Here is a 24,601-nt window from a genome sequence, read left to right as displayed (position 1 = left end):
TGCGTGAGGAAGCCTTCATAAAATCGCAGTGGTACCGGGTTCAGGGAGCTTCTGGGTTGTGAGCGTGTGCAGGTGCTGGGAGAGTGATGTACCCAGAAAGGGAGTGGAAGCTCGGGCCCCTGCCCACATACCTTGCCCTATGCATCCCTCCCATCTGGATGTTCACCCGGATCCTTTGTCATATCCTTTTATAATAAACCAATAAACGTACATTCCTGTCTTCCTGAGTTCTGTGAGCCACTCTAGCAAATTAATTGAACTTGCAGAGGGGTCACGGGAACCCCTGATTTACAGCTGATCAGGCAGAAGGACAGGTGACAACCTGAACTTGGTGACTGTCATCTGAAGTGGGGAGTGGTCTTGTCGGACTGAGCCCTTCACCTGTGGAATTTGATGCTTTCTCCAGGTAGATAGGGGCAGAATTGAGTTAAATTGTAGAACACCCAGTTGGTGTCACAGAGAATTGCTTGGTGTGGGAAACCCCTCTACACACACATTTGGTGACCAGAAGTGTTGTGAGTGTGGTAGTAGTGTGAAAGGTAAGGAGACACACAGGAGAAAAATATAGTATGGAAGAACTAGGTTTTTCCCTGTACAGGAGGAAGATTGGGTATTTTTTTTCTAACACACATTTCCTCTCCCTTTGTTCCTGCCTAAGAGAACCCTGATTTTGTTCAGGCATCCACCTTTCTTTAATAGTCAGATGATGTGCAGGAAGCCCAGCAGTGGGGTCTGAGTATACTTTGCCAAATAATGTGGTTCCATGGCCCCTTCCAGTAACTGCTGTAGGCATGGGTGTATGAAACAAGTCTGGTGAATAAAAAGTAAGTGCAAGTCAGTCTGGAAGTTTTGGGATAAGCTTTCTTTGTTTTAAAAAAGAGACCCAAGAAGAGATGGCCCTTTGTTATGGCCTGTGAATGTGGGTGTGATGCCTGGAACTGCAGCGGCCATCTTGAGGCCATGAGGTGGACAAGCCTGAATGGATCCTTTAGGACATAGTGGAAACATTGAATTAGTCAACTCAGGAACTGCCCTAACTCATGATCTCTCGTTCTGTGAGATAATCAATTTCCTCTTTGTTTCAACCATTTTGAGTTGGGTATTCTCTTGCTCACAGCCCTGGCCACCATATTGCCTGTGATTTGCATAGACTACATGGAGGCAGCCCTGCTTGCAGATTAAAGCACTCTAAGTGATAGTTTTCTTTTTCAGTTGCTCCCCCGTCCTCGTGGGAGGATCTCTTTCACACAGGTTATTTCCCCACCTCTGGCTGAGTGGGCTGCATACCGCAAGAACTGCAGGAGTAATGGATGCCTGTTTACAACCTGAACAACTGTATGTGGTGGCTTTTATGTGAACTTCCCTGGCTATAGCAGAGGGGGCCATAGGCAGAGCCCTGACCCAATCTGGACCCCGTCAGAATCTGTCCGTTAAAATTTTAGAACAAGGGGACACAAGTAATTCTTGGTGAAGAGGATCAAGGCTGCCCCAAGGAGAGAAGCCCAAGGTGACCTGCCCTACACACCGATCTATATCATCCTCCGGGCAGCAGAGGACGTCCTGACCTGATCGGATCTGATTCTTAACTATAACTATAGGACCACCCAATAACCAGACCCCACCTACGTTGATACCATTTTAATGACTTTTTAACATAATCTTTCCTCTGTCTTTTAAAGAGATAACTCACATACCTGTGCCTTAAATTTAGCCCTACTCTCAACCCATTGCAGCTCTTCACTGCCCCTGGATCCTGTCCCCACGCCTGCAGCTTTTCACTGCCCACAGGTCCTGTCCCCAAGCCTGCAGCTCTTCACTGCCCATAGGCCCTGTCCCCATGCCTGCAGCTCTTACTGCTCGTGTGTCCTGTCCCCACACCTGTGGCTCTTACTGCCTGTGGGTCCTGTCCCCATGCCTGCAGCTCTTCACTGCCCATGGGTCCTGTCCCCATGCTACTCCATGCTATTCTCTGAATAAAAGAGCACTACTGTGAGACCTTGAGAGTCCAAGAAATCTTTCTTTCTTTCCTCGGCTTGCTGAGCCCCCATCACTTGGTGCTTGACATTTCGAGGGCAGATTTGGTTACTCTGTGTGAAGCAGAAGAAGGTAGTCTGTGGAGAGACAGAGAGATAAAGTGGAAGACCACGAGGGAAACCATGCACTCAGGGAGAGACAGACAGACAGCCAGATTTTGCAAAAGGGAGACAACCTTGATTTCATACAGCTTTTCAATTCTGTTTCTTGTCCCTGGTGAGGCCCGGAGACCTAGCTCCTGCTTGGATCCTAAACTTCCAATAATGTTGTCATTTTTGCTTGAGTCAGCTGAAACAGATTTTATTTCTTGCAACCAAGATCCCTGACCAAAAACTTGAGAGCCATTAAGGATGAGGTCCTGATCACAAGCTCTGGTGAAGAACATTATGAGAAATTTATCCCTAGCCTCAATTTCTTTTCTTTTCTTTTCTTTTCTTTTCTTTTGGAATCATACATTGTGTACTCTTTATCTATTTATTTATTTTGAGGAAGATTAGCCCTGAGCTAACATCTGCTGCCAATCCTCCTGTTTTTGCTGAGGAAGACTGGCCCTGAGCTAACATCCATGCCCATCTTCCTCTACTTTATATGTGGGACGTCTGCCACAGTATGGCTTGCCAAGTGGTGTCATGTCCGCACCTGGGATCCAAACCGGTGAACCCCAGGCCATCGAAGCGGAATGTGCGAACTTAACCGCTGTGCCACCGGGCTGGCTACTTCCTAGCCTCAATTTCTGCTGTAGGGCATCATGGGACATGCATTTCTATCCTCTGATCCCCACTGTAGGGCATCATGGGAGATGTAATCCTAGCCTCCCACCTCTGCCATAGAGTCTCCTGGGAGATGCAGTCCTAGCCTCAATTCCTGCTGTGAGGCATCATGGGAATTTATTCCCAGCCTCCAATCTCTGCTGTAGGGAATCATGGGTAAGGTGAAGCCATCCTTAATTTTAGTCAGAGGGCATCTCAGAAAACATCACCTTAGTTTCATCTCTGCTGTCGGGCATTGTGGCAGAGATAGTCCTAGCCCAGTTTTGGTTGTAAGATGTAGTCTTTTTTTCCTCCCCTCCCTCCTTTCTTGCTTCAACACCTGCCTTGCCCCAGGACTATTCGAGGTCCTAAGAATACAGTAGTGAGCAAATAAAAGACCTTGCCCTTGATGGAGGTTAGAGTGGCGAGAGTTAGCAAAAAAAAAGACTGTTCCCGTTAACCATTGCAGCGTAACAAAATGCCCCCAAACTCAGTGATGTGAAAACACAGCCATTGCATCTTATGATTCTGTGGGTCAGGAATTTGAGCAAGATACAACGGGATCAGTGCGTATCTACTCCACAATGGACGGGGGCCGGAACAGGCTGGCTTGAATAGCTGGAGATGGATGCGATGATTCATCCAGGGCAATATATCTGAAACCTTGGTTCTGACTGTTGGCTGGTGGTGTGGGTAAATTGTGTCCCCTCAAAATATACGGTGAAGTCCTAACCCCCAGGATCTCTGAATGTGGGCTTATTGGGAAATAGGGTCTTTGCTGATGTGAGTAAGCTGAGGTCATACTGGATTAGGGTGGGCCCCCATAGCCAATGGCTGTGTCCTTCTAAGGAAAGAAAGAGGTTCAGAGATGCATAGCCACAGTCACAGAGAAGAAGGCCACGTGGCGACAGAGGCAGAGATGAGAGTGATGCAGCCTTTTTTTTTTTTCTTTTTGAGGAAGATTAGCCCTGAGCTAACTACTGCCAATCCTCCTCTTTTTGTTGAGGAAGACTGGCCCTGAGCTAACATCCATGCCCATCTTCCTCTACTTTATACATGGGACGCCTACCACAGCATGGCTTTTGCCAAGCGGTGCCATGTCCACACCCGGGATCCGAACCGGCCAACCCTGGGCCACTGAGAAGTGGAACGTGCGAACTTAACCACTCTGCCACCGGGTCAGCCCCTGATGCAGCCTTAAGCCAAGGAGCACCAAGGATTGTCAGCAACCCCTAGAAACCAGGAAGGATTCCTCCCCAGAGACATTTCGGACTTGTAGCATCCAGGGCTCTGAGAGAATACATTTTTATTGGGGAAGGCCCCTAGTTGGTAAGTTTGTAGTAATTTATTACGTCAGCCCTACGAAACGAAAACAGCTGGCTTGCCTAGTTCTCCTGCGCATGACATCTGCTGGGGTGGCAATGTCCAGAGCAGGTCCCACTTGTCCGGCACCTGGGCTGAGATGGCTGGAACGTCTGGGGCTCTCTCTCCATATGGCATCCGTTCCTGAGTAGCTTGGGGGACCTCAGAGCATGGCAGTCTCAGTACAGGAGGACTTTTCCATGGCAGCTGGCATCCTCAGGGCCAGACAGTTGCCAAAAGCCTGTTCCAAAAGAACATGGCACAGCGTAACTTCCACCACGTTCTATTGGTCAGAGAAGTCACAGAGCCACTCACGTTCAAGAGGTGGGGACACACCCCACCTCTTTAAGCTACCACCATGACAGTTGGTGATATGTGACTTGAGGAGGTCCTAAAAAAGAAACCCTGTCCCTCACCTGCCCCCAAATACCATGGAAGCTGTCCCATCTTTTTCTTCATTAGCCGTAGGGCCTCATGGAGAGTGAAATTTTGTCTCTATGGGTTTCCCTCAGCGAACCATGAGAAACATGAATTCTTCAATGTTGAGCTCCAAGCGTGCCAATGAAACGGTAGTTCTGTCTTTTCCCCCATCAGTCTGAGGGCATCCTAGAGAATACAGCCCAGCCTTTATCTCCTGCCCCAGAGCATCAGGGGAAATGTAGTCCTGTCCTTATTCCTCACTGCGGTGCATGAAGGGAGTTCTGGCCATCACGTTATCTCCTATTCATCTCCTGTCTCAGAATCCCTCAGGAAATGTAGACATGCCTTCCTAGAACAACAAAGTGGTCTTGACATTTGGAGTTTGGGAGAAGAGACTGGAAGGTTCGTGCTTGGGTGAGAAAGTTGGAAGGTTGCATTTGGAGCCCAGAAATAGACATGGAGGCAGCTTAGGGTGAAAGCCCATGTGGGACTGCTCCCAAGGCTGGGACCTTGAATGCCTGGCTCCTACAATGTGACCCCTAATTCCAGAAGCCCGTGGAAAGGTGCCCCCATTCACCATCCCAAAGACAGACACTATGGAGAAGAGCAGATCTGGCCTTGTTCAGTGGTACAAAAATCTTTATTCAAGTATAAAATATTAAATAAAACAAATATTCAAATATTAATTAATAATAACAACAGCGGCAATAACATTAATAAAAAGAGCTCTCTCGCTGGCCTGCAGCCTTTCTCCAACTTTTCTCCCCTGCTTCTCACAACTCTGCGAGATAGGTGTTTTGACAGCTGGAAAAACTGAGGCCCAGAGAGGGCAGCACACTGGCCTGAAGTCACACAGCAAGTCTGCAGGGCTGGGAGCTGAGGGAAGGGCAAGGGGGGCCCTTGGATCCAGCCAAGGCAGGGGGAGTGTGGAGTTCAGGTCCAGAGGAGAGTGCCTCCCCAGAGTCTGGCAGTCATAAGCAGGGTGACAGTGAGGCTGAAGTAGGCAGGGCCAGGCCGAGGGGCACCCCCCATGTGGGACTTGAATGCGTAGTTAGAGCCATTTCCGGGATGGCACGAGACGTTGACATGGGTCAGGCTGAAGGCCTCAGCCACGGGGAGGCTGTGGCACCATGAGGGAGTTGCACAGCCTCTTGCTGTGTAGCTTGAGTTCCCCCGGCCTGCGGAGAGAGAAAACTGGATGAGACTCCCAGCTCTTGGCCCTGGGCCTGGAGTTCTCACTGGGTGACACGCCCCCTTGTGGTGGGTTACACTTGGAGCAAGTAGTAGTTCTAAGCGTGGTCCAGGGATCCCTGGAGGTCCCTCAGACCCTTCCAGGGGATCTGTGAGGTCAAAATTAATCTCATAATAATGCTAAAATATAATTTGGCCTTTTAGCTTTCATAAGTGTACAATGGGGTTTTCCAGAAACCCCAGGACCAAGTTATGTTGCATCACACTGGATGCAGAAGCCGACATGAGGATCCAGCTGTCTTTTATTAAACCAGACATTAAAGAGATTTGCAGAGTTGTAGAACAATGCCCATCTTCTCATTAAATTTTTTCATTTTGGAAAATGTCATTTTTTTTCCCGTAAAAATATCTTCACACGTCACAAGTTTTTAATTGTTATTTTTAAATGGATTAATAACATATCTTCAAAATTTTTTCAGCTTTAATTTCTAATGCAGTAAATATCTACAGATATAACTGACATAGACAGCAACTTTTAAGAGCATGAAGGAATTCTGAGACCAGAAATTTTGAGAACCCACGGGAATAGAGAGACTTCCCCAGGATGTCACAGAATAGAAACCAGTGATGCCCATAGGAAGTCCCACCCACTTATTGGAAGTCCCAAAAATATCCATTTCCTAGTGAACAAGTCCTAATTCCTTAGGACACTTTGCACCCTCATGAAGGAAGTCCAGCTTAGCTGGCAGTCAACCTCTTGCAAACCCCAGCCGCCCATAAGCACCTCTCCCAGCCTCCTGAAGGGCCTCACCTTTAGTGCCTGTGGCTTCCAGACATCGGTTCATGGGGCCTCGGCAGGCGATGAGGGAAGTGTCTTCAGAGGAACACCCGTGAGTGCTGTTCCCCTCACAGCTGTAACACTGGAGGCCGTTCAGCGGCAGGTTTTGCAGCTCCAGCACTTGGGAGAAGACAAGAAACCGGGGAAATTAGCACGAAGGGGTGGGGGGGGAGGGGATGGGGGGTGTCCTCTTTCCTTGCATTACCTCCAGGACTCCCAACTCTCAGCCTGAGATGTCATGGAGCCACCTTGTGGTCAGGCATTGGAACGGCACTCTCTTTTTGGGGGTTCTGTGGGGCCTGGGAGAGAAACGCCAGCTTCTGGCTCCCCATGAGCCCCCAGCCGACCAGGCACTGGGTAAGCAGCTGTGTAAGACGAAACAGGCCCTACCCTCACAGAACTTACCATTTAAAGCTATGCTGTGCGATCTGGTAGCCAGTAAGCCACATGTGGTTGTTGACATTTATGTTGAAATTAATCAATATTAAATAAAATTCAAAATTCAGTTCACGTTTCAAGGGCTCAATAGCCATATGTGGCAGTGGCTACCATATTGAACAGGACAGACATGGAACATTTCCATCAGTGTGGAAAGTTCTGTTGGGCAGTACTGGTTTATAGAGACAGAATAACACATAGGATCTAGATTCTATTGGAGGGGAGGGACAGGGAAAGTGTCCTTGAGGACGATACTTTAATGCTGAGCCCTAAGGAATGAGAAGTAGCCAGCCAGGTGAACTTTTAGGGGACACGTGTTCCTGGTGAAGGGTACTGCTGTTGAGGCTGGATGGTTGGACGCAGTTGTAGAAAGAAACTGAATGAAGAAACTAAGGCAGACGGGTGCTGGATTACACAGGGCATAGTAGGGCCTTTGGATTTTATTCTAAGAGCATGCGGAAGTTGTCAAAGTGCCTAAGGAACGAGAGTGACATGATCTGATTTACATTTTTAAGAAATGGCTCTCGCTGCTGCAGTGAACGTTGGCCTTAGGGTGACAGGAGGTGAAGCAGGGGGACCCTCCAGAGGGTGATCCTGCAACAATCTAGGCGAGAGGTCATGGTGGCTCGGACCAGCGTGGGGGCAGAGGAGGCGGGAGCAGTGGAAGGATTCAAGAGGATGTAGGAAGCATAAAGCATGGGTCTTGGTGAAGGTTTTGTGGAAATTGGTAAGAGAAACCTAAGTAACTGGAGCGGGGAAGGTCTTCAGGGGGAGCTCCCACGCCCTATCACACGTGTCAGTTACACCAACCGGGAAGAGACGGTCAGCTGCATCTTCCTCCAGAAGTAAAACTTTACCATTGAAGGAAGATTTCTCTCCCCACCCAGCAACAGCCCAGCCAATGAGAAACGCCACAGCTCAGCCAATGAGCAGCGCTGCAGCTCAGCCAATGAGAAACGCCACAGCTCAGCCAATGAGAAACGCCACAGCTCAACCAATGAGAAACGCCACAGCTCAGCCAATGAGAAGTGCTGCAGCTCAGCCAATGAGAAGCGCTGCAGCTCAGCCAATGAGAAGCTGTCGCTGCCCTGAACTGTTACTTTCCCCCAATGGACTTTCCTTTAGGACAGCCCCTCCCTACTCCCCCTTTTTCTCTATAAAAGCAGCTCCCCTCCTTCATCTGCTGGATTTGCCTAGGCTTTGCCCTCCACACACATCCTGAGTTGTAACTCTTTTGGCTACTCCCAAATAAACTCATTTTGATGCTTTTCAAGTTAATAGTTTCATAACCTCATTGAAGTCTCACAAAATCCTTCTTTGAGGAAGGGGTTGATCTGTCCCTTTTGCAGAGGAAGAAAGAGAGACCTAGAGAGGAGGGGTTTGCCTGTGAGCCAGTGCACCTCCCCGCCCTGATCCCGGGCCTCACGCTGGGTCCCCTGCCCCTTACCTGGGCCCTCATTGCATCTGGTGGTGTTGCAGCACCGCAGGAAGTGGAAGGTGTGGTTGTTGTGGAAGCCGGTGGGGCCTGGGCAGCCAGGAAGGGTGCCGCAGCCGCGGGTGTAGCGCTCATCGCCCGGACCCTCTGTGGCGGGCAGAGGAGAGAGGTCAGATTGTTGATGAGAGGCTGAGACTGGGGTTTGCCCACCACGGCAGTCACCTGACCATTCTCTGCTTCATTATAAGACCCTCATTTTATTTAGGGCAGCCATATATCTAGCCAAAGGATATTTCACATTTTGCAGCCTCCGTAGGGATAGTCGTGGGACTAAATTCTAGCCAATGTGATATGAGTAGAAAGGTTTTATGGGACTTCCAGAAAGGAGAACCCTTACAAAAGGGGAGGTGCCCCTTTTTTTGCCTCATCTTTTCCCCTTCCTCTTTCCCAGAACTTGGACATGAGCCCTGGAGCTCTGGCAGCCATCTTGGACTATGAGGCAATCTTGAGAATGATAGAAATGAGACGGCATCTGGGTTTCTAGTGACTGTGGAACTGTCCTAGTGACCCTGGACTTCCTATCACTGAACTTTTTCTGTGTGTGAGAACTAACTTTCTACCTTGCTTAAATCACTGCTATTTTGAGGTCATTGTTAAGTGCAACCTTGGGGAGAAGCAAAGGAGGGAGGAGGAATTCCTGGCAGGTTGGGGCTCACCTTCCAGGTTCTGGTGGGTGACCACCTCCACGCACTGTTCTCCAGGGTTGCGGCATTGCAGGCTCTTGTCCCAGCCTCTCTCACAGCTCAGGTCTGATGAGGCGCAGGAAGAACATTCGAGGTATCGGCTTCGGGGAAATATGGAAGCCCGGCCTGTTTGGGGAGGGGCAAGAGGGCGAGACTCCTTGGGGAGAGTCCTGGAGATCCAGCTCCCTTGAGGACTCAACATCAATTCCTCCTTCTCCCAGCCTTCAGCCAACCATCAAGCCCTGGCCATTCTGGATCTTTCTGGAATCCATCTTTGCCTTTCCAGCTCCATGACCAAGTCCAGCTTAGATCTCCTTTAATACCAGCTTCCTCCCTGGCCTTCTAGTTTACATTCTTGTCCCACCGCCCCCCCACCACCAGTGCATCCCCAAAGGGCCATAGAAGGATGTTTCCCATACTCAAATCTGACCCTGCTTCTCCTCTGCTCAAAACCCCAGCATGGCTCCCCACTGCCCTTAGAATAAACTCCAAGATCCTCAGCATGGCATTCAAGGCCCATCAAAGACTGGGTCCTGGTCACCTCTCCTGCCTCATCTCCCTCCACCAGCCCCTCAGACTCTCCTCCACACTACTTCCCACAGTCCCCGAAGATACATGCTGACTGGGTCTGGGCCTTTTCATGTGCGGTTGCCTTTGCCTAGAGCATTTTCCCTTGCACCCACTTTCCCTATCTCCTACTCATTCTTCAGGCATCATCTTCTCCAATTTCACCTCCTCCAAGAAGCCCCTCCAGACCTCCCAGGCTGGATCAGGTACCCCTTCTGGGCTCCCCAATCCCACTGCTACTCACTCTGGGTTGTCCCTGCCTGGTGACAGGTCTGTTTCCTTCATGGGACTCTGAGCCCCAGGAGGGTAGGGTCAGCATTGTCTTGGTCACTACTGTGTCTCAACGCCACCCAGCACAGAGTCAGGGCCAGAGAAGATATTCAATCAATATTTACTAAATGAATGAATGAATGAACAACTGCATGAAACCTTTCTTTTGTTCCCTGTGGCAGCCAATCTCCAAGACGGCCCCCAATGATCCCTGCTTCCTAGTATTCATGCCCTTGTGTAGTCCTTTCCCATAAAGAATAGGGATGACCTGAGCCAGCCCTGATGATCTAGTGGTTGAAGTTTGGCCTGCTCTACTTAGGTGCCCCGGGGTTCCGTTCCCGGGCTCAGAACCACACCACTCGTCTGTCAGTAGCCATGCTGTGGCAGTGGCCCGCATAGAAGAACTAGAAGGACCTACAACTAGAATACACAACAATGTACTGGGGCTTTGGGAGGAAAAAAAAGAATAGGGTTGACCTGTGTAGCCAACAGGGTATTGTGGAAATATCGGTGTGTAACTTCTATGCTAGAGTGGAAAAGACATTGCAACTTCTTCCTGGCTCTGTCTTGAATCACTTGCTCTGCAGGGAGCCACCTGCTGTGTTGTAAGGACATTCAAGCAGCCTCCATGGCGAGCTTTGTATGGCGAGGAACTGAGGCCTTTGCCAAGGCCATGGAGTGGATCCTCCATGTGAGTGAAGTTATCTTGGAAGCTTTCAGCTGACTGCAGTCCAGGTGTCATCTTGACGCAACCTCATGAAAGAGCCAGAACCACCTAGCTAAGCCACTCCTGGATTCTTGACCCTCAGGAATGTCACGAAATAACGCATACTTATTTTTGTTTTAAGTTTTGGGGCACTCTGTAAGGCAGCAATAGCTAATTAATAACAACCCAATTGTGTCAGGGGTTGAAGCCTCGCTTGATTGATCTGTGTCAACTTTGCCTCTCACAGGGACCTTCCAGGCCAAGCCAAGTGGAGGAGTTACTTTTCTCTGGATTCACCAGAGTCACTCACTGCTCTGCCCAGGCCTTGGCTCACACCATTCCCAAGCCTGGCACGCCCTCCTCTTCCTGACCCCAGATACCTGAGTCGAGTTTGGGCCAAGTCTTAGAGAAGTGAGAGGCTGTCCCGCCAAGGCTCTCAAACTGGCAGGCCAGTTGCTGTAATTAGGTGAATCATATTACATCAAAAGCCAAATCTTCAGCCACAAAGGAAAATAACTAAAAGACCTACAACCCATGACTTCACACATGAACTTCCATGAAAATGAAAACATGAATTGGCATCATTGCCAAGATAGCTGTCTCTTACCACCCATGGGTCTCCTTTGTGGACTCTTCTTCTTATGTCGCTCTTCTTCTTCTTTTTTTTTTTTTGAGGAAGATTAGCCCTGAGCTAACATCTGCTGCCAACCCTCCTCTTTTTGCCAAGGAAGACTGGCCCTGAGCTAACATCCGTGCCCATCTTCCTCCACTTTATACGTGGGACGCCTACCACAGCATGGCTTGCCAAGCAGTGCCATGTCCGCACCCAGGATCCGAACCGGCGAACCCCAGGCCGCCGAAGTGGAACATGCACACTTTACCACTGCACCACCAGGCTGGCCCCTGTTTCTGATTTCTATTAAGCACATCTGTTGAGTTCTTAATTTCAGTCATCGTACTACATTTCCTGTTTGACTCATTTTAAAAATGGATTCCAGATCTCTGCTAACATTTTTCCTTTCCTCTACTTTCTTGAATACATAAATCATAGCTGTTTTAAAGTTCCCTGTCTAATTACCCAAGTATCTGAATCATTATGAGTTTGTTTCTATTGTTGGATTTTTCTCTTGGCTTCCAGTCAATCGGTCTTTTTAATTTTCTTCAGGATACCTTGTAAATTTTGATTAGATGCCAGACATTATAGATGAAAATTTGTAAAGCCTCTAAATGATGTTATTTCTTCCAAAGAGGGTTAAGTTTTCTTCCTGAAGGCCAGATGTAGGGATTTTTAGGGCTAGTCTATTTCAGTTCTGCCCTTCCTCCTAGGGTGTGGTCTTAGAGGAAAGCTTGAGGGGGTCCAGACTTCTCTCCAACTTGGCAACTTCAGCCTCCCCAGCATCATATGCCCGCTGGAATCCTTGCTCAATTCTGTAGCTTCCCAGATACTATTTTCTGCTGAGCTTCTTGGCGTCTCACCCTACGCATGTACAGCTTGCCAATGACTTGAAGGAAATCTGTAGATGTGGGGACTCCCTTTTCTGTGGTTCCATGCATTCCAGGATCTCACCTCTCATTTTCCAGACACTCTGGCAGCCCCAGACGCCAACCTCTCTCTTCCCAGTCTAGCGATGATCTCTTTCTATTTTGGCTCTATTTCCTTTTCGCAACAGTGAACTGGAAAGTGCACTCGAGAAAAAAGCCAGCTTGTCTGTGGGACTCCACTCTTGTGCTTCCCTTATTTCGAAGACTGTAGCACTCAAGTTCCTCTCTTCATTTGTTCCTCTCCAGTAACTTCAAATGATTGTTTACAATTTGTCCAGCTTTTATAGCGGCCATTGGCAGGGGGGCTAGTCTGATACAAGCGACTCCACCGTGGCAAGAACTGCAAATCCACCTCCCACATCTAAGCCATCACTAAGTCCTGCTCATCGACGTGCTAACCAGCTCTCAAATCCATCCACTTCTCTCCATCTGCAGGCTGACACTCTGGTCCAACCACCATCTTCTTCATCTGGACAACCTCACCCACCTCCGAGTTGGTCTCCCTTCCTCCACTCTCGCTTCCATCCAATCTCTCTTCCACTCTGAAGTTACAATAATTTGCTAAAAATACAAATCCGATCGTGACACTCTCTGCTTAAAACCCTTTCATGACTTCCCACTGTTCCCTGGATAAAGTCTATACTCCTCACCCCAGCCCAGAAGACCCTGAGTAATACGATCCTGCCAATTGCACCAGCTCCTCTCGCCCCACTTTTCCCTTCCTCCAGCCATACTACTTTCATTCACCCCTGGGCCTTTGTATCTGTTGCTCCCTCTGTCTGGAAAACCCTTTCCACTGTCTTTTTAAGTCTGACTCCTACTCATCCCTCAAGATCCAGCTTAGCTGCCACTTCCTGTGGGAAACCTTCCCAGGCCTGAGTCAAGTTTCCCCTCTAGGGTCTCACAGCCCCACTCTTCACTCTCCCAGCCCTGATCGCTCTGGCCTCTGTTTCCTCCATCTCGGCCCTGACCATTCTAGACTGGGCCTCCCCATTACAGCTCGGACCCCCCTGGTCTCTGTTTCCCCTCTCATGGTCCTGACCCTCTGTGCTCCCCCATCCTGGCTCTGACTGATCTGGGCAATGACGGTCCAGTGATGGGTCTGTCACCTCCCCACTGGACTCCACGGGGGCAGGGTCCAAGGCTGTCCTGGTCACTGCTGTGTCCCAGTATCACGTAAGTACAGGATGTGGTTTAACCAACTATTCTAGTCACCACAAGCAGGGTAAGATGGCATAGAAATGGGGCTGATATAGGCATATGAGTTATTAAATTACTGAATTGACTCCCTGGTGGACCTCTGACCCCTCCCAACTCTCCCTATAGAACCCTCACGTCCCCAAGATCCGTCCACTAAAGAGGTAACGCCAGGCCCAGCAGGGGCCTCCAGAGGTCTGTTCTGATTGATCAATGCCTTCAGCACTGATCGATAGTGTTAAATATTTTGAATTTTATCTCTTATTGGAAGCATTACTTAGACTCAGTTATTAGTGCTTTCCTTAAGCACATCTAACGGAGAAAGGAAGCCAGCATCCTCTCTCTTGTCACTTCCTTGAAAATAAGCATCTGATTCAGTTCCCGCCAACAGATGAATGAGGTCAGGATGGATGACGATCAGGCAGAATCAGGAGGGGTGAAGAACCAGAAAAACCCAGTGCGAACGCAGGTGCTCTGCTTCCTGACGTCATCGTGACGAGACCAGCCTGAACCAGTTTCCTTCCTCACCAGAAAGAGGAATCTCTGCCCGATCATGCAACATGGGTCCATTCCTTCCCCACCCTTCATCTCTGGGGGGAACTCAGGGAATAGGAGTCTTTCTAAGTCTTTTTCTTAAAATGACCAGATCCTAAAGCCGTGAAACTCAACCAAAGGGCTTATGGAAGTGTCTTCACATTCTTTTTCACTGCCCAACTCAAGAACCGTCTCTTCTAGAACTTTCCAAGCCCACTGCAGCCTGTCTGGTCCCCTCCTCTTTTGTCTTCCCTTAAGAACTTTGAGTCTCTGGTGTCTCTGATCTTTGTATCTTGGTCCCTTACCACCTATTGCCTGAACCACCTCCTACCCCATGGGAAAAATGAGATGGCAAAGCATCAGCGAGATTCCTCCTCTAGCTCTCAAGCAGGCGTATGCGAGTGTAGCTTCTCAAGGGCAGGCGTTGCATCTTATACATAACAATCATACAACTTATACATAACAACCAATATAAAAACAAACACACGTACGGGATGGAATAGGGTTAGGGATGGGGATGAACTTGTAGTTCGGGGCGGGACTGGGGACAGTTTGAGATAAGATGGGGTTGATTTGGGCGTGGTTTATAGATGTGTTCCGAATGAGGATGGGTTTGAGTTGGAGGGTGTTGGGGGTAAATGAAGTTGGGGATAGGATTGGAGGTGAGGCTGAGTTGGGGCTGGGGATGAGGATGGGGCGGGGCTGGAGATGTGTTTGGGATAAGAAAGGGTTTGAGTTGGGGTAGGTCCCGGGATAAGGTATGGAGGTGGGGTTGGCACGGCATAGGACTGGGGATAAAACTGGGATGATGATGATGATGAGGGTGAGTTGAGGATGGTCTGGGGTTGGGCATGGCGAGGGCTGCCCTACTCACCACGGTGGGGCTTGTTGCACAAGTCTGAGCCACACACGGTCTCTGTGAGGGTGATGACCTGCATGCCTATTCGATAGCTCATGGTCCTGTTGGTCTTCTCGGGGTGGGTACAGCCTCTCTCCACCACCTCCAGCTCCTCGCCTCCTGTGAGGAATGGTTCTTGGTCACTCCAGAGGCTCCCCTGGGCCCAACCAGCCTCTAACGTTCTTGATCTTAAGCTCACCCACTCCCAGGCTGATCCCTGCCTTCCCTCTTGTTTGGGTCCAACTATCTTTTCTAAAATTATCCTCCCTTCCCCATCTGCCCTCACAAGGAGCCTACTCTCTCTTAGTGACAACACCATCACTGGGACCTTCTGGATCCATGTACCCTCTCCCTCCCGGATTAGTGATTTTAGCAGGAAGATGACTCTGATAGGAATTTTTAAAGGAAAATTCTTCAAGTTTACCAAAAAGTATAATAGAATGATATAACAAATACTGTGTATTCATCACCCAACTTTATAAAATATTAGCATTTAGCTATATTTGTTTCAGATGTTTTTCTAAACTAAATTGAAAAGATACAGTTAAAACCTCCGGCTCACCGCCCCTCCCCCGCCCCACCTAATCTTACTCCCCTTATACAACGTCCAAAGGTAAACACTGGTGTAGGTAATTCCCACACTATGTATGCATAACAATATACACCATAGTTTATTTGTATATTTATTGTATATTGTATATTTATTAGTGATCGTATATTGTTATACACTATTTATTTTAAAAGATATCATTCTCCGCAACCTGCTTTTTTTCTCTCAACCTTATGTTTTTGAGATGTATCCACGTTAATGCCTACAACTCTAGCTCCTTCATTTAAACTGCTGTGGAACATTCCATCCCGATTACACCATAATGTTTCTCCTCTGCTGAAGACTGACTTTAGGTTGTTTCCAATTTGCCATATCACAAATATTACCGCTAAGAACATTCTTATACATGTGTTCCCGGGCACATGTGACCAAAGTCCTTTGGGGTTTCTGTATTCCTAGGAGTTGAACTGCTGTCTGCAGGGTATGCTAATCTTTTTTTTTTTTTAGGAAGATTAGCCCTGAGCTAACATCTGCTGCCAACCCTCCTCTTTTTGCCAAGGAAGACTGGCCCTGAGCTAACATCCATGCCCATCTTCCTCTACTTTATACATGGGACGCCTACCACAGCATGGCTTTTGCCAAGCGGTGCCATGTCTGCAGCCAGGATCCAACCGGTGAACCCCGGCCGCCAAGAAGCGGAAAGTGCAAACTTAACCGCTGGGCCACGGGCCTGGCCCCATGGGTATGCTAATCTTTATCCGCACTAGATATTGCCGAATCACTCTGTCCGTTGGGTGCACCAATTTGCCCCCTAAAAGCAGGGTCTGCAGCTCCACATTCTCATTGACCCCAGGATAGTCATATTTTTAAGCGCTTGTCCATCTGGTGGCCTCGAACCAGGGTCTCCTGGTCTTTTTCACTTGGATTTCCCTGATTACTGGTGAGATAAGGTTCCTTGGTCCCTCCATTTTCCTGTCGCGCTGGAGCTGGGGAGCTCACCTTCCCATATGCGCAGGACCGTGGTCCTGCAGAGGTTCTGGCGGAGGGCACACTCTTCCACCTGGCATTTCCCGGTCTTCTCACACTGCATGCACCGCAGGCCCCAGGAGGCTGGGGGGAGAGGGAGGAGAGAAGAGGAGAGGTGGTTATCGCTCCGTGCCAGGATCCCCCTCTGGCCCCCTCATGTTCCAATACTAGGACCAAGTCTCCAGGCCCCGTGCCCTCAGGTTCGTGCTCCACGTTCTGCCAGCCCCCGGGTTCCACGCTGGTCTATCTCTAGCCCCACGTTCTATCTCCGCCCACCAGTCCTTTCCTGAAGTCTTGCCCTCGCTCGTCTTGCCTTCAATTCTGTCCGCGCCGCGCCTATCCTCAAAGTCCTAGCCCACCCCCTCTGTCGATCCCACCTTGGTCCGGAAACCCACACCGCCCGCCCGCGGTCTATTCCGCCTGCAAGCTCTCCTTTATCCTCCCTGACTCCAGTGGACCTTTACGTTGTGCCCCGGACCCCAGTGCCCCCCAGCTAACTGTCTCCCACAGGTTCTACCCCCTCCGCAGCATCTCCCCAGCGTCCTCTCCCCGCGCATCAGTCCATTCGAAGTTCTAAGCCCGCCCTCCAGTGGGCGGGTGCTGTAACCCGGACTGCTGCAGCCCCTCCCCGATGTTCTAGCCCCTCCCGCCAACTCTTCCTAGAGGCTCTAGCCCCGCCTGCCACATCTTTCCCGAGGTTCTAGCCCCGCCCACTAGCCCTCCCTGAGGTTCTCTCCCCGCCCACCTCGCCGCTCTAGCCCCGCCCACCAGCCCCTCCTCTCCGCTCTAGCCCCGCCCACCAGCTCCTCCCCGAGGCCATTGCTCCACCCACTGGCCCCGCCCACGGCCTGGCCCCGCCCCCAGGCTCCCTGGCAGTCCCTGCCCCGCCGCGAGTTCATCGTCCTGCAGGGCCATTACTCACCCCGGCCTCCAGCGGTCCGCAGAGCTTTCCGGGTTATTCATTGCCGAACCACCTCCCAACCCCAGCCCCCGCTCTCGCCCCACCCTGACTCAGTTCCTTCTCAGTTTCCTCTCGTTTCCCTACCCTTTCCCTACATTCTCCGGAAAAATGAGGTGAGAGGGTTACGGCTAGTGGGTAGTGAAAGGGAAGGGTCCTCTGGGGACGAGCCCTGGGTCCCCAGCCCCTGGCTCTGCCATGCTTTGCCTGATTCTCTTTCCAACTTGTGTAAAATGAGGCGCTGTCCTCCTGTCTTTCAAGCGGGAGAAGGGGGAATCCGACAGACTGGAGGGACGCCCTCGCGGGGTCAGAATCCCACTTCTTCAAGGACTGGCTGTGTGACCTCGGACCAGTTACTTAGCTTCTCTGTGCCTCAGTTTCCTTCTCTGTGAAAGGGGGTTAAAATAGTCCTGCCCACCCAGTTTGAAATTGCAAGAAGGAGCTTAGAAAAGGGCTGGGAATAAAGAGCGCACTCTCTAAAGGGGAACTGTTGTCAAATGCTTTCGCTCAGCTAATATTTCCTGAGCATCTACCGTGTGCCAGCTGCTGTGCCGCGTGGGGCTGGAGAGAGCAGGAGGATTACTATCGGAGCCAGGGAGCTGGGGACCGAGCCTTCCTCCTGCACCTCATCAGCCTCTGAGCCCCCCTCCGCTGCCCTGCCCGTTTCCTGGTCAGCAGACCCGCTTCCCGGCGCAGGTCCGGGCGCCCAACCCTTACCTGGAATGTAGGTCTGAACCAGCAGAAGCAGCAGCAGCAGCAGCAGCGGCGGCGGCAGCGGGCGGCCCATGTCTGCAGCGCTCCTGTCCGAGGCCTCCCTGACCCTCTCAGGCTGGCCCGGGGAAGGAGACAGTTTTGTGGCCCCGGGGGCTCCTCCCAGAGGGTTTGCGAAAGAGCGAGTCACCCTCAGACGCGTGGGCGCCTCCCCCGCCTCCCCCGCCTCCCCCACGTCACCTCCCTGCTCCAAAACTTCCTTTACCTGGGCGTGGCCAGCCGGGAGGAGGGGGCTCGCTCCGCTCTGACTCAACGTGGCTGTGGTCACCGCTCTTGTCCCCAGACTGCTGGGGTCCCAACTCCAGTTTTCTCTCTTCCTGCTCTGGGACCCCAGCCCTCCGATGAAAACTCCTCCCAATGGGAAATTCGTGGCTGATTGTTAGAGAATGTTAGGGTTATTGTTAGTTTTGTTCGGAGGGATAAGGGGATTGTGGTTAGGTGGGAAAGTGTCTATCATCCAGAGATGCACGCTGAAATATTTGGGGGTGAAATCATTTAGGATCTCTAACTTGCCTTAAAACGCACCAGCCAAAAAGCTGTTATGACGATGGTTTTGTAGTTCTGTGGAAAAAATCATTATTTTTTACAGATGCTCACTGAAATATTTAGAAGAGAATGTCCCTGATGTCTGCATTTATTTGAAAATGCTTTAGGAAAAAAGAAAGGCAAAAGAGCAAAGTATTTGTATTAATTATATCAAGGTAGCTTAGATATATGCCATTCTGTTTTCTTTTCTATGTGTTTGTAAAGGTTCCTAATAAGTTTTTTTAAAAAGTCAAATCAAATGCAAAAGATAAGATACTCTCTCCATCTCAGGATACTTCTCGCCAATCAGAGCAAATGCCGGTGACAGGCCCGAGACAGTCGCTGGCCCACAGGGAGGGCTCAACAAATTCCCTCAACATTTACAGAAGACCTAACTTGTCTCGGGCACTGGTCCAGGAGCTGGGGACACACAGGAAAGTAAAGAAAGTCCCTGACCTTGTGACTGTGGGGAGTAAATATGTTTTATCCAATAAATTGCTGTCAGGCAGTGATAAGTAAAATGGAGAAAAACAAACCTGGCAGGAGGTACGAGGGTCCAGGCAAGGCGTGGTCGGTTTTAGGTGAGGAGATCCAGGAAGGCTTCCCTGAGCGGGCAGCTTCTGAGAAGGGGCTGAATGTGGGGAGGGAAGAAGTTGGGTAGATGGTCTGGGAAGAGTTTCAGGAAGAGGAAACAGCCAGTGCAAAGGCCCTGGGTTGGGAACTTACCTGAAGAGATCTAGGAACAGCAGAGAGGCCAGTGTGACTGGAACAGAATTGGGAAGGGAGAGAGTAGTAGGCAATGAGTAAGTGGCAGCTGCCTCTACCGTTATAATAATGATTACACTGTTATTATTCTTGTTAATTCATTGACACCTTAGGCTGGTAATTTTAAAATAAGGTAAGAAAGGTCCCAAAGAAATTCGCTCTCCTAAGAGGCAGTATAGCCTAGTGATTAAGAGTGTGGGGACTGGCACCCGACCGTGAGGGTTAGAATTCCAGTGACACACCAGCTGTGTGGCTTTGGACAGGTGACTTAACCTTCCTGTGCCTCACGTTCCTTGTCTGGAAAGCAGAGCTACCAAGTGCCTCCCTCCCACGGCTGGTGTGCTAAGAACACAGAAGAATGCACCCAAGGGGCTTGCCACAGTGCCTGGCTCATAGTTAAGTGCTCAATAAAAAACGGTAACTGCCATCGTCATTGTTGTCACGCCCAACTCTAGACTCTGGCCCTGGTTTCGTGGGGTGGGGAGGGAGGCTGGGACATGTGATGAGTCTGAGGTCAGCGGTTGTCATGCTGTCGACTAGTTCACTCTGGGCCAACACATAGCCTCCTTTCAAGCCTCAGTTTCCTCAGGCGAAAATGGGGTCCTTCTCGGGGTTGGAAGGAGCCATTAATGCATCTGAGATGGGGAAATAAACAGTTCAGCCACTTGTTTCTGAGTGACCCTGGGCAGGTGGCTTCACTCCGATGGTCCTTCCTTTTCCCAGCTGTGAGGGGGTCTGGGTCTGTGGGGGATGGGAGGCATCTCTCAGGGAAAGGAAAGCTCCGGTTTGGGGGTCACTCGGAGCTGTATTGTCTGCGGCTGCCACTTCCTGGCAAGATGACCTCACTCTGGGCCACAGTTTCCTCTTTTATTTAAAGAAGGAGCCCACTCGTTCCCACCTCAGACTGCTCTGGTCTCTATAAATCTCTGTCCCTGTCTTTTTCTTTCTTTCTTTCTTTTTTCCTTTGGTGAGGAAGATTGGTGCTGAGCTAACATCTGTGCCCACCTTCCTCTGTTTTGTATGTGGGATGCCGCCACAGCATGGCTTGATGAACCATGTGTAGGTCCGTGCCCAGGATCCGAACCCACAAACCCCAGGCCGCTGAAGCGAAGCACACAGACTCAACCACTACGCCACCGGGCTGACCTCCCTGTCTTTTCCTATCTTTCTGTTTTGTCCTTTTTCTTTGTCCTTGTCTCTTTGTCTCTCTCCATCCCTGCCTCTCACGCTCTCTGTACCTCTCTCTCTTTCTATGTCTCTCCTTTTTTCCTATCTCTTTCTCTCTCTCTATCTCTGCTTCTCTCTTTTCTCTCTGTCTCTGACTTGTTCTCTCTGTCTCTCCCTCATGTGACACATACCTGTGAGGTCCAGTTACGAGTCACGGGGGCGGGGCAGGCAGGGGGCTGGGCCAGTGCACAACCCCAGAAATGAGGCAGGAATGTCAGCTCCTTCCTCCCCCTGTGACTCACCTGGGCCTCGCCCGGCTGCTGCCTGCCTGCTGAGTCCTGGCTGAGGCCACAGGTTTCGGGGGCTTCCCCGGGCTGACGAGAGGAGAGTTTTGTGCAGAGACAAAGTGGGAGAGAGATTGAGAGAGACAGAGACACAGAGAGGGAGAGACAGACAAGGAAGGAGAGATATACAGAGAGATAGAATTTCAGATGGGGTGGGGAGGGGAGGAGAGTGAGGGGAGAGGAGAGACCACAGACAGACTGACTCGGGAAATCAGAGAGGGAGAGAGAGAGAGACTGACAAAACAGCATCCGAGAGATGAGGACAGAGAGGTGAGAAACAGAGGGCAGAGAGACAGACAGCGAGAGATGGACAGAGGGAGTTAGAGAGAATGGTACCCAACTGCCTTTAAAGAGAGAAAAGTAGAGACACAGAGGATCACATGCCGTGTGTGCGTGTGAGTGTGTACGTTCGGGTGTGAGCGCACAGCTGGGACCTCCTCAGCCTCTTGCCCAAAGCAGTGACGGCCTCTGGCCTGGGCTGATGGTGAGGGCAGGCTGTGGCCTTTTCCTCCCCTCCCCCAGGGGCCCTAACAGCCAGCACCGATGTGGCCTTCCCATCCTGGATGCAGAGACATCCCCTCTCAGGGCCTCAGCTTTCCCTCTGCCAAAAAGGGCCAAAAAGAGGAATCAGCCCTGGGAGTGAAAGAGCTGCGAAGTCCCTGAAGTCCACATCCCCCTTCCCCCATTTTCCAGGCTGAGAAACTGAGGCCCAGAGGGGACACTTCAAATGCTGAGTGCTCGTGCTAGGCAGGGTGCCATTCTGAGCGCTTTGTCTGTATAATTTGTGGATCCTCACAGTATCCTGTTTACAGCCGAGGCAACCGAGCCATAGAGAGGAGTGGTTGGCTGAATAACAGCCCCAAAGACATCCAGGTCCTATGCCCAGGAAGCTGTGACCGTCACCTTACGTGAAAAAGGGTCTTTGCAGACTTGATTAAGTCATGGATCATATGATGGAGAATTATCCTGCTGCTCCAGGTGGGCCCTAAATGTAATCGCAAGCGTCCTTATCAGAGGCAGGCAGGTGGACATCTAACAATAGACGGAAGCGGAGGAAAGCAGCGGCAGAGAGAAGATGCTCTGCTGCGGGCTTTGAAGATGGAGGAAGGAGCCGGAACAAAGGTGGGCGAAGAGTGTGGCTCCAGCTGGTGCCGAGGCGAGGAGACCACTGCGCCCCTCCAGTCTCCCGGGGAGCCCTGCCCTGCTCACACCTCCATGTGGGCCCCTTATGACTCTTTTCAGATTTATGACCGCCAGTGCTGTCAGAGAACAAGTTTCTGTTGCTTCAAGTCACTACGTTTGTGATAATTTGTTACAGCCACAAAAGGAAATTAATCAAGAGGATAAGTCACTCACCTATGACAACTTGTGAGTAGAGTCAGGATTTGGACTCCAGCAGTCCGGCTCTCCCTCCCCGTTCATAACCACCCAGCTGAGGGTTGCTTCCCTGGGGGCACAGGACCAGGAGCTGGAAGCCCCCAGCCTCTTTCCATCCCGTCCTCCGTCACTTCCCTTGGGCATGCCTCTCTCTAACCTCACGGGGTTAGGGGTGACCTGGGGAGAAGAGGGAATCCAGAGAAGAAAAAATGTGCTGAGTTTGTGCAAAGAAGAGAGGTTTCCCCGTCTCTAGCACTTTGTAGCTCAAGTTTCACCACGTAGCTCTAATAGCAGAAATAATAATAATCATCATTGCAATCCAAGGGCTGGTGATGCTGATATATAAAGAGCTCCCATTAGGGGTTGAATTGTGTCCCCCTACCCTTTTCTCCATAAAAAAGAAAGAAAGAAAGAGATATATTGAAGTCCCAACTCCCAAGACTCAGAACGTGACCTTATTTGGAAATAAGGTTGTTGCCGATGATGTAATCAGTTAAGATGAGGTCACAGGGAGCAGGGTGGGCTCCTAACCCAACGTGACTGGTGTCTGTATAAGACGCCTTTGTGAGACAGAGACACAGGGAGAAGGCCATGTGTTGACAAACGCAGAGATTGGAGTTACGCAAAGCCAAAATGCTAAAGATGGCCAGCAAACCACCAGCAGCTGGCAAGGAACAAGAAAGATTCCCCTCCAGGGTTCAGAGAGGACGCAGTCCTGCTGACACCTTGATTTTGGACTTCCAGCCTCCAGATTGCCCGACAATACGCTTCTGTCGTTTTAACCCATCCCGTTTGTGGTCCTTTGTTGCTGCAGCCGAAGGAAACGAATTTGGCTTCTATGAATCAATAGAAAAAATTAGCAGAGGACAGAGGAGAAACACAAATGGCTCTTAGAAAAATGACAGTAAAATACTGTTTGCCTCAGTTAGCTTTTGCTGTTTTATGCCACCCCAAAACTTAGTGGCTTAAAATAACAAACATTATGCCTCAGGATTCTGTGGGTTGGCTGGGCCCAGCTGGTGGAGGCTGGCTTGGCTCTTCTTGGATGGCGTCACGCAAAGGTCCTCAGCTGGGTTGGCTGGGATGCCTGGAGCCTCTCTCCGAACGGCTTCCCATCCGACATGAGGCAAGCCTGTTCACACGGTGGCAAAAGGGTTTCCAGCAGCCGGAAACGTAGAGTAGAAGCTCCGAGTTCCCCTGAGGCCGGGGCTCAGGATGCAGGCGACGTCGCTTCCACCCCATTCTATTGGTCAAAGCGAGTTCCAAGCCGGGCTCAGAAATGAGGAGAGGCAAATAGACACCATCTCTCTCTCTCTCTTTTTTTTCCTTTTTCCTTCTTCTCCCCAAAGCCCCTCAGTACATAGCTGGATATTTTAGTTGTGGGTCCTTCTAGTTGCGGCAAGTGGGATGCTGCCTCAATGTGGCCTGAAGAGCGATGCTATGTTGGCGCCCAGGATCCGAACCGGCGAAACCCTGGGCTGCCGAAGAGGAGCGTGAGAATCCAACCACTTGGCCACGGGGCCGGCCCCAAGACACCACCTCCTGATGGAAGGAACTGCACAGACTTCGTGGTTATTTGCGTTCTACCACACCCTTCACTGGCAGGTTGGCAAAAATAAAACAATTTGATGATACAAGGAGTTGGCAAGTCTGCAGAGAAACAGACACTCCTCTTCATGCTGGTGTGAGTGTAAACTGGTCCAACCTCGTGGAGGATCATTTTGCAACTGCTCTCAAAATTGCGAACACAGAAAAACCTTTTGGCATTGCAAAACGACTCACCACTTCGGGGAACTTGATGCGAGTATGAAATGATGGGGGCGCAGAGTTGTTCGTTGCACCACGGTTTGTAAGACCAAGTGGTGGGAAAATACCTAACTGGACAAGAGGTACATTTATCCAACGGAAAAGAGAAAGAGGAAACTATGTAATTCAGGTTGCATTATTTACTGTCAAATGGAAACATCTAGGGGCAAAACAGTTTATAGCGGTATGCTGCTGTTTGTGCGTCAAAGAGGGGTGCATGTGCCCATATTTACTTGTACCTTCATTAAATAACTCCTCAGATGTCCTCTCGCCTCCAGGTTTCAAATTAAGGGCAGGGGGACGTCCCTTCCCGCCTCCCTGCCCTGCACACTCTTTGACCCAAAATGACTCATGTTTGTTACCCAGCCCAGGTTACCAGCTAACCTTT

At 50.3% G+C, this 24,601-nt stretch overlaps 1 protein-coding gene across 1 annotated transcript; it reads right to left on the bottom strand.

Annotated features, from left to right (window-relative positions):
- Window positions 1–5,192: 5,192 nt before the first annotated feature.
- PLAUR (plasminogen activator, urokinase receptor) lies at window positions 5,193–18,348 on the bottom strand. Its single transcript, XM_046684301.1, has 7 exons — window positions 18,176–18,348; window positions 16,474–16,584; window positions 14,901–15,044; window positions 9,184–9,336; window positions 8,480–8,614; window positions 6,568–6,714; window positions 5,193–5,743 (listed from the first exon to the last, which is right to left on the bottom strand). Exons 1-7 carry the CDS (start codon window positions 18,243–18,245, stop codon window positions 5,499–5,501), a joined length of 1,005 nt encoding a protein of 334 aa, XP_046540257.1. The 5' UTR covers window positions 18,246–18,348; the 3' UTR covers window positions 5,193–5,498.
- Between the last annotated feature and the right edge of the window lie 6,253 nt (window positions 18,349–24,601).

The sequence above is a fragment of the Equus quagga genome, chromosome 13 (genome assembly GCF_021613505.1).
Source record: "Equus quagga isolate Etosha38 chromosome 13, UCLA_HA_Equagga_1.0, whole genome shotgun sequence".
In the NCBI taxonomy this organism is placed as follows: Eukaryota; Metazoa; Chordata; class Mammalia; order Perissodactyla; family Equidae; genus Equus; species Equus quagga.
Note: the sequence above shows the minus strand (reverse complement) of the source record. Positions and strands in the feature narration are given on the sequence as shown.

Bases quoted from the DNA above. Each gene is read 5' to 3' on its own strand.
- PLAUR (XM_046684301.1), bottom strand. From the start codon at position 18,245: ATGGGCCGCCCGCTGCCGCCGCCGCTGCTGCTGCTGCTGCTGCTTCTG. The intron at 15,045-16,473 runs GTGAGCTCCCCA...CATTCCTCACAG, and splicing joins GGTCCTGCGCATATGGGAAG to GAGGCGAGGAGCTGGAGGTG. The intron at 9,337-14,900 runs GTGAGTAGGGCA...CTCCCCAAACAG, and splicing joins GTGCAACAAGCCCCACCGTG to GCCGGGCTTCCATATTTCCC.